General features: G+C 43.7%; 1 protein-coding gene across 4 annotated transcripts in view; it reads right to left on the reverse strand.

Moving 5' to 3' along the window:
• Positions 1-12,403, reverse strand: part of TGFBR2 (transforming growth factor beta receptor 2) — a 65,295-nt gene that overhangs the window by 14,627 nt on the left and 38,265 nt on the right. For all 4 annotated transcript variants that reach the window (XM_067291470.1, XM_067291471.1, XM_067291468.1 and 1 more), the window contains exons 4-5: positions 6,166-6,965; positions 2,997-3,138 (exon numbers count right to left, since the gene is read on the reverse strand). In XM_067291470.1, coding sequence (XP_067147571.1) covers positions 2,997-3,138; positions 6,166-6,965 — 942 coding nt within the window. The remainder of the gene's footprint in view (positions 1-2,996; positions 3,139-6,165; positions 6,966-12,403) is intronic.

The following is a 12,403-nucleotide window of genomic DNA, read 5'->3' on the forward strand; positions in this document are numbered from 1 at the left end:
GATGGCTACGTGCTTTTTAGGAAAGACAGGCCAGGAAAGCGAGGTGGTGGAGTTGCTCTTTATGTGAGAGAGCAACTGGAAAGTATTGAGCTGTGCCTAGGGGTGGATGAAGAGCGAGTCGAGAGCTTATGGGTAAGGATCAAAGGGCAGGCTAATAGAGGTGACACTGTTGTGGGTGTTTACTACAGGCCACCTGATCAGGATGAGGAAGTTGATGAGGCCTTCTACAGACAGCTGGAAGTAGCCTCACAATCCCAGGCCCTGGTTCTCATGGGGGACTTCAACCACCCCGATATCTGCTGGAAAGACAACACAGCTAGGCACAAACAGTCCTGGAGATTCCTGCAGAGCATTGGTGACAACTTCTTGACCCAGGTGGTGGAGGAGCCAACAAGGAGAGGTGTGCTGCTGGACCTCGTACTAACAAACAAAGAAGGACTGGTGGAAGATGTGAAGGTTGGGGGCTGCCTTGGCTGCAGTGACCATGAGACGGTGGAGTTCAGGATCCTGCGAGGAGGCAGCAGGGCACCAAGTAGGATCGCAACCCTGGACTTCAGGAGAGCAAACTTTGTCCTCTTCAGGGACCTACTTGGAGGAATCCCATGGGTGAGGGCCCTGGAAGGAAGGAGTGTTCAAGAGAGTTGGTTAATATTCAAACATCACTTCCTCCAGGCTCAAGAGCGGTGCATCCCTATGAGTAGGAAGTCAAGCAAAGGAGGTAGGAGACCTGCATGGATGAGCAAGGAGCTCCTGGCAAAACTCAACCAGAAGAAGGAAGTCTACAGAAAGTGGAAAGGGGGACAGGCCACTTGGGATGAATACAGGAATGTTGTCAGAGTATGCAGGGATGCGACGAGGAAGGCTAAGGCCCGTTTGGAATTAAATCTGGCTAGAGATGTCAAGGACAACAAGAAGGGCTTCTTCAAATACATCAGCAGCAAGAGGAAGACTAGGGAAAATGTGGGCCCTTTGCTGAATGGGGTGGGTGCCCTGGTGACGAAGGATGCAGAGAAGGCAGAGTTACTGAATGCCTTCTTTGCTTCAGTCTTTACTGGTCAGGCCAGCCCTCAGGAACCCCAGACCCTGGAGGCAAGAGAGAAAGTCTGGAGAGAGGAAGACTTTCCCTTGGTGGAGGAGGAGTGGGTTAGAGATCATTTAAGCAAACTTGACACCCACAAATCCATGGGCCCTGATGGGATGCACCCACGAGTGCTGAGGGAGCTGGCGGACATTATTGCTAAGCCACTCTCCATCATCTTTGAAAGGTCATGGAGAACAGGAGAGGTGCCCGAGGACTGGAAGAAAGCCAATGTCACCCCAGTCTTCAAAAAGGGCAAGAAGGAGGACCCAGGGAACTACAGGCCAGTCAGCCTCACCTCCATCCCTGGAAAGGTGATGGAGCAGCTCATCCTGGAAGCCATCTCCACGCATGTGGAGGAAAAGAAGGTGATCAGGAGTAGTCAGCATGGCTTCACCAAGGGGAAATCATGCCTAACCAATCTGATAGCCTTCTATGATGGAATGACTGGCTGGGTAGATGAGGGGAGAGCAGTGGATGTTGTCTACCTAGACTTCAGCAAGGCTTTTGACACTGTCTCCCATAGCATCCTCATAGACAAGCTCAGGAAGTGTGGGTTAGATGAGTGGACAGTGAGGTGGATTGAGAACTGGCTGAATGGCAGAGCTCAGAGAGTTGTGATCAGTGGCACAGAGTCTAGTTGGAGGCCTGTAGCTAGCGGTGTCCCCCAGGGGTCAGTCCTGGGTCCAGTCTTGTTCAACTTCTTCATCAATGACCTGGATGAAGGCACAGAGTGCACCCTCAGCAAGTTTGCTGACGATACAAAACTGGGAGGAGTGGCCGATACGCCAGAGGGCTGTGCTGCCATTCAAAGAGACTTGGACAGGCTGGAGAGGTGGGCAGAGAGGAACCTCATGAAATTCAACAAAGGGAAGTGCAGGGTCCTGCACCTGGGGAGGAATAACCCCATGCAGCAGTACAGGTTGGGGGTTGACCTGCTGGAAAGCAGCTCTGCTGAGAAGGACCTGGGAGTGCTGGTGGACACCAAGTTAACCATGAGGCAGCAATGTGCCCTTGTGGCCAAGAAGGCCAATGGTATCCTGGGGTGCATCAGGAAGAGTGTTGCCAGCAGGTCGAGGGAGGTGATTCTCCCCCTCTACTCAGCCCTGGTGAGGCCACATCTGGAGTGCTGTGTCCAGTTCTGGGCTCCCCAGTACAAGAGGGATGTGGCACTACTGGAGCAAGTCCAGCGAAGGGCCACAAAGATGATTAGGGGACTGGAGCATCTCTCTTATGAGGAAAGGCTGAGAGAGCTGGGCCTGTTTAGCTTGGAGAAGAGAAGGCTGAGAGGAGATCTTATCAACGTGTACAAGTATCTGAAGGGAGGGTGTCGAGAGGATGGCTCCAGACTCTTTTCAGTGGTGCCGAGCGACAGGACGCGAGGCAATGGGCACAAACTGAAACACAGACACTTCCATCTGAACATGAGGAAAAACTTTTTCACTGTGAGGGTGACAGAGCACTGGAACAGGTTGCCCCGAGAGGTGGTGGAGTCTCCTTCTCTGGAGATATTCAAAATGCGCCTGGATGCAATCCTGTGCAATGTGCTCTAGGTGACCCTGCTTGAGCAGGGGGGTTGGACTAGATGATCTCCAGAGGTCCCTTCCAACCTCAGTGATTCTGTGATTCTGTGATTCTGTGAAAAAAAAGCCATTAACAATCTCTCAAAGTGGTCTACCTAACAGCAAATTTATCCTTACACCAATCAAGGACCAGTTTTCTCACTCTCTCAGATGCTCGCTCTTCAAGCCTGCTCATGAACAGGTGCCTCTCACAATACCAAAGGCCTGTTAGCTTGCAGTATCCAGGTACATTAGAACAACTGCTAAGATTTTAAAAGAACCATCCATGCCCACTAAGAGCTGCAAGAGCACGTCTGTCCAAACGTGGACAGAGATAAGAAAAAGATGGCACTTACCTCCGACGCCATTACAGCGAGATGTCATTTCCCAGAGGACCAAAGCCATGGAGTACACATCTGTTTGCTTGAAGGACTCCACGTTCTCTAGGTTCATCCTGGACTCCAGAACCTCAGGGGCCATGTACCTTGCTGTGCCAACCTACAGGAAGGGAGGTAGGAGAGTGCTCAAGAGCTGAAAATGTAATTCATGTTTTAGATTCTGCTGTGACTTGACTTTGGCTTTCATAGAAACTGTGCCATTTGACATGTACCCAACAATGCAGGCTATACTTGCCACAGGTCATATTTTCTGCTGCCAGGGGAATCTTGCATTGTCTTGACTACCAACTTACTTGCACTTCCCTTGGTATAAACTAAACTCTAAAAAAAAAACCAAACAAAAAAAAAGGAAGCCCTTGGTAGCTTCCTAAACAAATGATTTTGCTACTGACAAGTTTTCTCACGCTTTGGCTGTTCACAGAGATAAACTCTGCTCTTTGGCAGTTGCCGTTTACTGAGTGCCTCTCAGATGAGCATGAAACACATTGTATTCTTTCACGCTGCATATTATAGGGTTAACTATTTCTTTTCATGGTATGTCTTAAAACCAAAGTGGTAAAATGCAGGCCTGGCAGAAGAAAACAAATACACAAATACTGAATGCAGAAGCACACATTTGACCCATTGTGTGAAAAATGCTTCTCATAAAGTTTATACATGTTGAGTGATTTTCAGCAATGATTTTAGCAGCTTTGTTGTGCTCTAGATTATGACCTAATGAGCCATTGGACTGCACTACAGTCATCGCTGTGGAGCCCAGCAGCAAACAGGACTGCAAAAGATTATTTCAGTTATAGGGTCTGCAATTGCAGGCAGCCACATCACAAATGTATAGTCCTGAGGGAGCCCTACAACATCCATTTTACATGCTTCTGCAAACATGTCTTATCACCTCAGGCTCAGGCCAATTGGGAAAAAGTGCCACAAAAAGTGTAATGCACCATAAGAAGACAGCAGGAGAGTTCAAGGACATTGCTTCTGTCATACGACCTTGCAACAGCAGAGAATTCCCTAGTCAAAAATACCCAAAGAGTATTCTTTATAAACAGAGGAAAGCAAAATACCTCTGCAATTGATCCCAAAGATACATTGCTTATAATACAGTCTGTGATGAATTTAAGGCCAAGCTTGTAAGCAACACTCATACAAAGAACAAGCATTTAGGAGGAGGATGTCTCAGCACCACTGAGTACACCAGCATCTCCCTGCCCTACAAAACATGAAAACTCTGCAGCGAAGGCTGTTCCTACCCTCCATCCCTTCTCCAACACACACCTTCTTCCCCAAGCAGATCTTCTCCACAACATGAGAAGGGATACCTGCACACTACGGCCCATAGTCCCCCCTCTCCCAAATCCCACTGATTTTAACAAGAGTTAATGGTGCTCAAATACAGATTCTTAACATTGGCACAAAGTGCCATTCTTTTCTGGCAACATTTCGCACCACCTTTGCAACAGTGAAAATGATTATGTAGCTTTACAGGACAATGGATGACGAAGCCATATAACTGAAAAGTACAATGGGAAACGCAGAGAAAATTTAAAATGACTTCAAGAATGATATCAAGTCAATCACATTTCCTTCCTGCTTAGGATATATCATCTGTTCTTCTCCGTTTCTGTCCTTTTAGATTATTAGGTCTTTGGGTCAAAGATACTTTTCCTGTATCTTTGGAAACTCAAGTCCTGAGTCTCAAAGGCATTTTTAAGTACCTAAACTCCAGCAATTGCTTGCCACTCTGGAATCTAGATATGCTTTCTTTTTGCAAAGACCAGTCTGCATTTCAGTTCTTACTTCTCCAAAACTTCTAGTGAGGGACCAGCTCTCTTCCTTTGGTATAATAACATTTTGGGGACTTTTTGATCTTTTTTACTGGAGCCCTCATATTTCTCACATGCTGTTAGGAGGTGTTTTGTGGCCTGAGGTGTGTCAGTCAGAGCAGCAGCAGATATCCCTTCTTATCTGACTGAGGAGACCATAAGGTCGCCAATCCTGTTGAGACGAGGAACTGATGGCCTTGCTGGCGCCTACCAGTTCTTTGAACACAATGGGACAAAGGTCCAGATTTATGCACCCACATTAAGGAATGTCAGCAAATATTACCCATCATGGATGGGCAGACCACAAAGATTCTAACGGGGAAAAAGATGTTTTCCAGCCAGTCACTAAGGGCACTGGTATTCTATAGTCAATAAAGGCTACCTTTGCATTATATGGAAGTGTAGTTGGGTAAATGGGAAATAAGATGGCTTTGTACTCCAAACATTCTGCCTTGAATATTACCACCTAAGGCTGACCAGAAAAATGAGAAAATATTTTATTTATTTGCTTATTTATTATTTGTGAACCTATATATAATTATACATGGTAATTAAATAGGGATTAATTCACTTAATACATGGTCTGAATTTATAGCACAGGAGTTTTCATCAAAAGAGCCAATATTTAGAGATGCACTTGAAGGATTTCATTTTCAAAGCATTCATAAATATCCTCCTGGCATCCCTGTGAAGTAGATGAGTATTATCCATGCTACCTAGTTGAAAAGGCAACAACAGGGCAATTATTTCTATTTGACATTCTTGCATTTGTTTGCATATGGGTAAAGTACCATAATCTTAAACAGGCTTATTTTTGGCCTTTTAAAGGGATGATCTATCTCTCCATTTATCTGCTCACTCCTCCTGGGGACAGAGGACTGACTTCACATATGCTGGGGTACACCAGAAGTGGGTCCACTCACACAAAGCGGTAGTACAGTCAGGCCTGGAAACTGTGGCACAACATCACAATGTGGAGCACATCCTTATCGTATGTGTATGTGCATGGCAGCAGCACTACAAACAGTAGCTGACAAACCCATATGTACTTCAGTGTAAATGTATATAGAGGATGGTTGCACTGTGTATGTATGTGGGTCTCTGATCATAACAAAACTTTCATCACACTGCTGTCACTGTTGTTCTAATGTTAAGTTTAGAGTTTCTTTCTTTATAAACAGTCACATTTATTTCTAACAATTTTAAATAGATAAGGCAGCATGTTATTTTTTCTCCTCTTTTCACCCCAGCAGCTGACACACCAACTGGTATAAAACACATACCTCTTCAAGCTTTTAACTTACCTGTCCACTGTTAGCCAAATCATCCACAGACAGAGAAGGATCCAGCCTCAGGGATAACCCAAAGTCACAGAGACAGCAGGTTAAATCATTTTTCACCAGGATGTTGGAGCTCTTCAGGTCTCTGTGCACGATAGGTGTTTTGGGACGACCACAGGGCGTGTGATCGCTATGCAGATGGGCGATCCCTCGGGCCAAGGACCCACCCAGTTTCCAGAGGTCCTCCCAGCTGATAATGTGCCGTGTGAGGTATTCCTGCAAGTTTCCTCTAGCATGGAAGGCAGTGATCAACCAATACTGTTTACCAAGATCTGTCTTGCGCTCCTCTGCTGTCAGGAATTGGAGGATGTTCTCGTGTTTGAGGTTAACATCTGAAAAAATGTCTTTCTCTGTTTTCCAGGAGGCATATTCTTCATAGGGGAAGATCTTGACTGCCACGGTTTCATACTGCTCAGATGTGTTTTGCTTCAATTTGGCTTTATACACTTCAGCAAACCTTCCTTTGCCAACAACAATGTCCAACTCAATGGGCAGCAATTCTGTGTTGTGGTTGATGTTGTTGGCACAAGTAGAGCTGATGTCTGAGCGGTCATCATCTAACATAATAGCACAAACATCACTGCAGTCCTTATGCTTCCTAGGCTTAACATTCTTCTCCCATGCCTTGTTGAGCTTCCTCTTCTTATGAGTGCGGTAGGCGTAAAATATAACAATCACAGCAACAGAAATCACCAGTAATGGGACAAGACTTATGATTGTGACTTTGGAAATTTCATCTTTCTCTTCTGGTTTATGGGGGTTCTCTGTAAAGGAAAACAGAAGGAAGGCATGGTTGAAGTTTATACATTAAACAATATCTTAGCTTTATGTATACAGGAGGCTGTCAGTAATCTATAATCTGATTTTTATCCAAAGCACAACTCATGATTTCCTCCACTAACAGTAAGTAATAAAAATGATCACTAGTTTCTTACCTCTAAATGCTGTTTTGTAAATAGGCCTCCACTTATCAGCACTTCACTGTCTGCTTATTTTATAAGAAGCCAGAATAGAATGAGCAAGAAACTAATGTAATTTAACAGATTTGTTCTTCTCTCAGGCTCTTATACATTATGGATGAAAACTTCACTTTCCTGAAACTGATAGCCAAAATCTTCTGCACTTACTTTGACAGATATGCCCTTTAACCAGTAATTACAAGAAAACATTAATTTTTTTAAGAGGAACTGGACTGATAAATAAATAGACAATGCAGCACGTGAATTCCCACTTGCCCAGTTACTACTCCAAATCCAGCATATTTTGGTAGGATCCCTCCAATGACATCTTCAGCGAGCTTGTACATGCACAACCACTTCATCCTAATATTCAAGCACACTATGTATGCCTGCACACACATCTGAAAAGCATTCTCATACTTAGATGTCTGTGAAAGAGCATCGCTAAAATAAATTCAAATGCTTTATGTACGCAAGTGTTTGAATCCTACAGGCACAGTCAGGCATGTATGACACATCTGAGAATTGTCACACCATGTATTTTCTGCACAGATTTATGTAACTGAAAACATCCTGTGTGTCATTTGCTGGTTGTACACTGGCTGCCATGTTGCAAAACAGTAGGTGGTTTAGTACAAACTTCTTAGCTGGTGAAGTCTATAACGTATTCTTAGGGGACCAACCACAAGGCACAAGAGTGTGTGCTGCCCTTTCATCTCTAGAAGTGACCCTTCTAGGTCAGTTTGGGGGATTTTTTAGAGAAGGGAAGCTCATGCAATTGAGGCCTTTGTGCAAAAACCTAAGAACCTAAGTTCTCACTGCTTACAAGAAAACAGTTTTCTCTTGAAAATAAATGAGGGAGGGAGGAACAGAGTTTATTTTACTGTGCTTTAGTGGATTTCTGAACCCGATTTGATTGGGCCCATGGAAATGCAGTCTCCTAGCCCATTTCTTCCTTTGAGTCAGTGCAAATGTACTATATTATCTTTGTGGAGGGAGGGAGAGGATTGATTGGAAGAGGCCCTAGGGGTCTAATCTGAAAGGATTAAAACAACTGAAGTGGTAACAAAAGTGGCTCATGCTGGCAGCACGACACTCTGGGGGATCATTATAGCAATGTCACTGACTCAGGTTCTGCGTATCAGGCCAAATAAGTCAATATGAAAAAGAAAAGTATAATAAGCTCTGAGGGAAAGTTGCCACTAACTACATCAGACAAAAGCCCCTGTTTCCCCTAAACTGTGCAGGAGAAAAGCTTCTCAAAATGAAGGTGAGCCATGCTGAAAGGGATGGGGGAAAAGAGTTTACAGTTAGAACGAGCAGTACCTCTTACCCTCCAATTTCACCTACAATCACTTTTTACATTAAGAACACAGTTAGTTGGCAAGCAGCAGGGGCCATCAGCCATTCAAAGGCAGGTGACAGGACATATGAAGAGTACATTCTTTACTTGGAAGAAGGCATGAATCCTGAACCACGATTTGCTTCCTCTGTTTGAAAGGTTCATCAATCAGATGTACAGCAAGTAACTCAATCCTAGCCTCTCTGATAGGGTTTCAAGGAAGCAAAAGTCTCTTTCTAGCACTGACATTCCCAGCTAGCACAGGTTAGTGGCACTCCTTAATAGCACCCCTGCTTCACCTACAAAGATATGCATTTACTTTTACTTATGCAAATGAACCTTTTAAGCTCAGAACCAGATCAAGCCTTCTCCCAAACCCATGCAATCCACATATCATCTTTCTCAAGTAATTTACCTTGGCACCAAATGTTAGTAACACACCTATATTTAAAAGTTTATCACAGATTAGCTGTGTTCCTTCTGCTTCTCAACCTGTTGAAGAGAAGGAGCAAATACCCAGATTTCTTGCAGCTCTTACTGGAGGAGTATAGTTAGAAAGTCCCATGCCACTGCTGGTAAACAGAAGTCTTACATTGCTTATTCCTGTGTGCATTCTTTGCTCTCAGAAAACCTGCTTTGTAAAGATCTAGGAAAACATCCTGGCGCGGACAACTGATTATTTCACTAGAATGGCTCTGTTTTGCAGTTTTGGCTGCAAGCAGGGCACAATTTTGTGAACGCAACTGTGATCTGTAACAATCAGATAAGGTAGTTTTGACGAGCATGTGTGGGGTTCTGCTGCTTTCTTTTTCTCCTGACCACAGCCAAGAATACTTAGTTTGGACTCTGCTGTTGGAACTGAACGATATGTCACCTACATCATGTGGTGTAACTGTTAACAGAGATTAGTGTGCCATTTTAGGGAACTCTAAGCCCTTTTTCTTTGCCTTAGAGCTGCAATATGTAGTCCAGATATTTGAAATGTAGATGTCTCTCTAAATGAGGGAGAAAAAAATCCCAGATATATTAGTTGTCTTTCAAATTTCTCCTCACGACTCCAGGTAGCTGGGTGAACATGCAGATCTAACTAAGAAGAAAGAAACTGGCCCAGAGCCTCCATTTCATGACTATTATGGCTACCCTGCCTGCCTGAGGGTCTCTGGCCATTTCTATTACGTCCAAGTGTGGCCTGTATTACTTTGACCTAAAACTGAGAAGTCTCCAGCAGACTTCACAGACCCTTTGGCTCATCCTCTTCTTGTTAAAGAGAAAGTTCTGCCTGTGGTACAGGGGGATTTCTGGTGGGAGGGAGGGAGAAATTTGATGTTGCAAATGGCACTTGGAAAAGAATGAAAAAAGAAATGTGAACAAAGCAGAGGCTGAGCAGTTTGGCCACTTCCCCTGAGCCCTGTATTGTCCTGCAGCCCTGCTGCAAAGTGTCACATCCACTTTGGCAGAGGCCTTTGGAGGAAGCAGGGAGGAAAGGGGTGAAAAGCATATGGCTGCACATCCTGCACAGCAGGGACAAAGCGTGTGCTCATTTTCAGCTTTGGCCCAATCAAAGCTCACGGAGTGCAGGAACGAGCACCAAACAGGGAGAACTGTGAGTTAGGATTTCCGTTGCTGAGCCTCGAGCTTAGAAAGAAGGGACTGAGCTGCCTGCCAGCAGGATTAAGGGGGAAAGCAGCAGCACAGAGCTGGTGGCACTGACGGCTGGTCCAAGTAAACACTTCTGTAACTGCTTATAATTTTGACTGCTGATTTGACCAAAATAGTATCAGCCTTTCCAGCACAGCTGAGGTTGGGGTACTTCTCAGATGAACCAGTGTACAAAGTCAGGGTGGGATCAAAATTGAGAGTGTATCTGTATGTTTGCATAGTGACTAGCCAACATTTCCTGGCTTGACAGCAGGAATCTAAGAATAAATATGTTCATCTGCTTACAGATAAATGCTTATTAAACAAAACTCATAATTTTGTAAATGCCAGTGCGGCCTCCTCTTTTTCAACACCCTTATGAGCAAAACACGGCTGAACAGGCAGGCAAGAAAATGGTTAAATAAAACAGCCTTTCAGGTTTTGAAACATGTTCCTAAATAACTTTCCCCACCCAGAACTATTATTCAGACAGGTCAGTCATTCTCAAATTTCAAAAGAGCCTATTAAAATAGTGTAACAATAGAGAAGTCTAGCTAAAAGAAAGCTTCCTGTATGTGGTTTAAACTAAGCACAAGTCATCTGCACAACCCTTAACACTACCTAACCCTTTAGGGAATAGCGCTCAGGTGCCGAGGAAAATGGAAACCCTGCACAGCCCTTGTTCAGACAGGAATCTTCAAAGCACATAATCGATTTGCCTGCCAATTCTTTAGGTTGGATTTTGTGCCTTTGATTGAACTTTGGTATCACTGAACTTTGGAAACAAGAAATAAAGCAATGCCAATAAAATTGGCGCCCATGCTTTAATGCACAGGGCAGCACAAATGCACAGCTAGTACTGACAGAACTGCTTTAATGCTGTTCGATGCTTGTGCTGTTTCTCAAGTTGCTGCCTATTCATTTGCTAGTCAAAGCCACAGAGCAGGGCAAGAATATATTCCATATTGGCAGAAATCACATTAAACATATCAATACTGATGTATTGCAAGCTTAGTGTCTACTGTCTCAACAACCTCTAGAAACACAGTCACAAAATATGGGCCACAACCTGGCCTGTGATCCATTTTTTTTGCGGGCTCCTGAGACACAAAGCAGCCCTTTGAGCTGACTGGAGGACGAAAACTCCGTTTTGCAGCAATTCTGACGTTTCAAAGTTTGGTTTCAATGCCACACTGGAATGAAAACTAAAACCTTTTGAATGTTTTCGCATAAACAGAATTCTGTTCAAATGTTGCAATTTGGCAAGAGATGTGAGTATTTAATCCCCACCAGTGAGAGGACTAGTCTGGGGTATGGGAGCTCCAAGTTCAAGTCCTGATTTGTTTGATTCAGGGAAGAGCTTTTCATCTCTGATTATTCTGAATCAGGCAAAATGTGAGTTTAAACCTTGAGTGCTTGCTGATTTCTGGGCAAGACACTTGGAAATAAAATATGAAAAAGTCTGTCTGTCTCTCTAGCGCTACTTTCTTGTTGAAAACTAATTCCACAAAATGTTTCAATTTCAGTGAAATGAAATTTCACGGACTCTGACCAGCTGTTTTGGTTAACTTAGTTTTTCTCCACAGAAGAATCACCAAGGGATGAAGAAACTCTGTAACTGACCCCCTCCTGTTCCTTCCTGATTTTGGTCTTAGAATTAAACCAATTTGGAATTATTCAGCAAAACATTTTTAGTTGGGAAATATTCCTGTACTTTAACCAGAAACCCTTCTTTTGGGGACAAAATGGGGAATGTGGGATGCTCCAACTTTTATGTTTAAAAACTTCTCCTAATTTTATGGGAATTAGTTTTTGGGTGAGGGGGTTCATTGCTTTTACTCTTTGTGAGCTTTTTCCTTAGGAAAATGGTTGACCTGACACAAAATACTTGGAAATAATCAAATACAAATGCTGCACCTTGAACTAACCTGTATTTTTTATCCTGACAGTACATTTGAAAATTTTTAATTTTCCATCCTTGCTTGAGAGTAAGAATTTTTTTTTCAACTTAACATTTTTGTGTGGCAGAAAATCAGTTCCTCCCCTCCCTCAGCTCTTTGCTGAACCATAATGGCAGATGCAATAGATTATTAGACTTTAAAACCAGAGTGGATGATTAACAGTCTCTACATTGCTACCCAGTAGAAAATAAGCATGGCATTTCTTTTAGACTTTCCTGAAAGTGAAATTCGTGCAGCCAGTTCCTGAATTTGAAAGAGGGTTTTTTTGTTGTTGTTGTTTTTGTTTTTTTTGGAACTAGCTA

Source organism: Apteryx mantelli, chromosome 2 (assembly GCF_036417845.1).
Source record: "Apteryx mantelli isolate bAptMan1 chromosome 2, bAptMan1.hap1, whole genome shotgun sequence".
In the NCBI taxonomy this organism is placed as follows: domain Eukaryota; kingdom Metazoa; phylum Chordata; class Aves; order Apterygiformes; family Apterygidae; genus Apteryx; species Apteryx mantelli.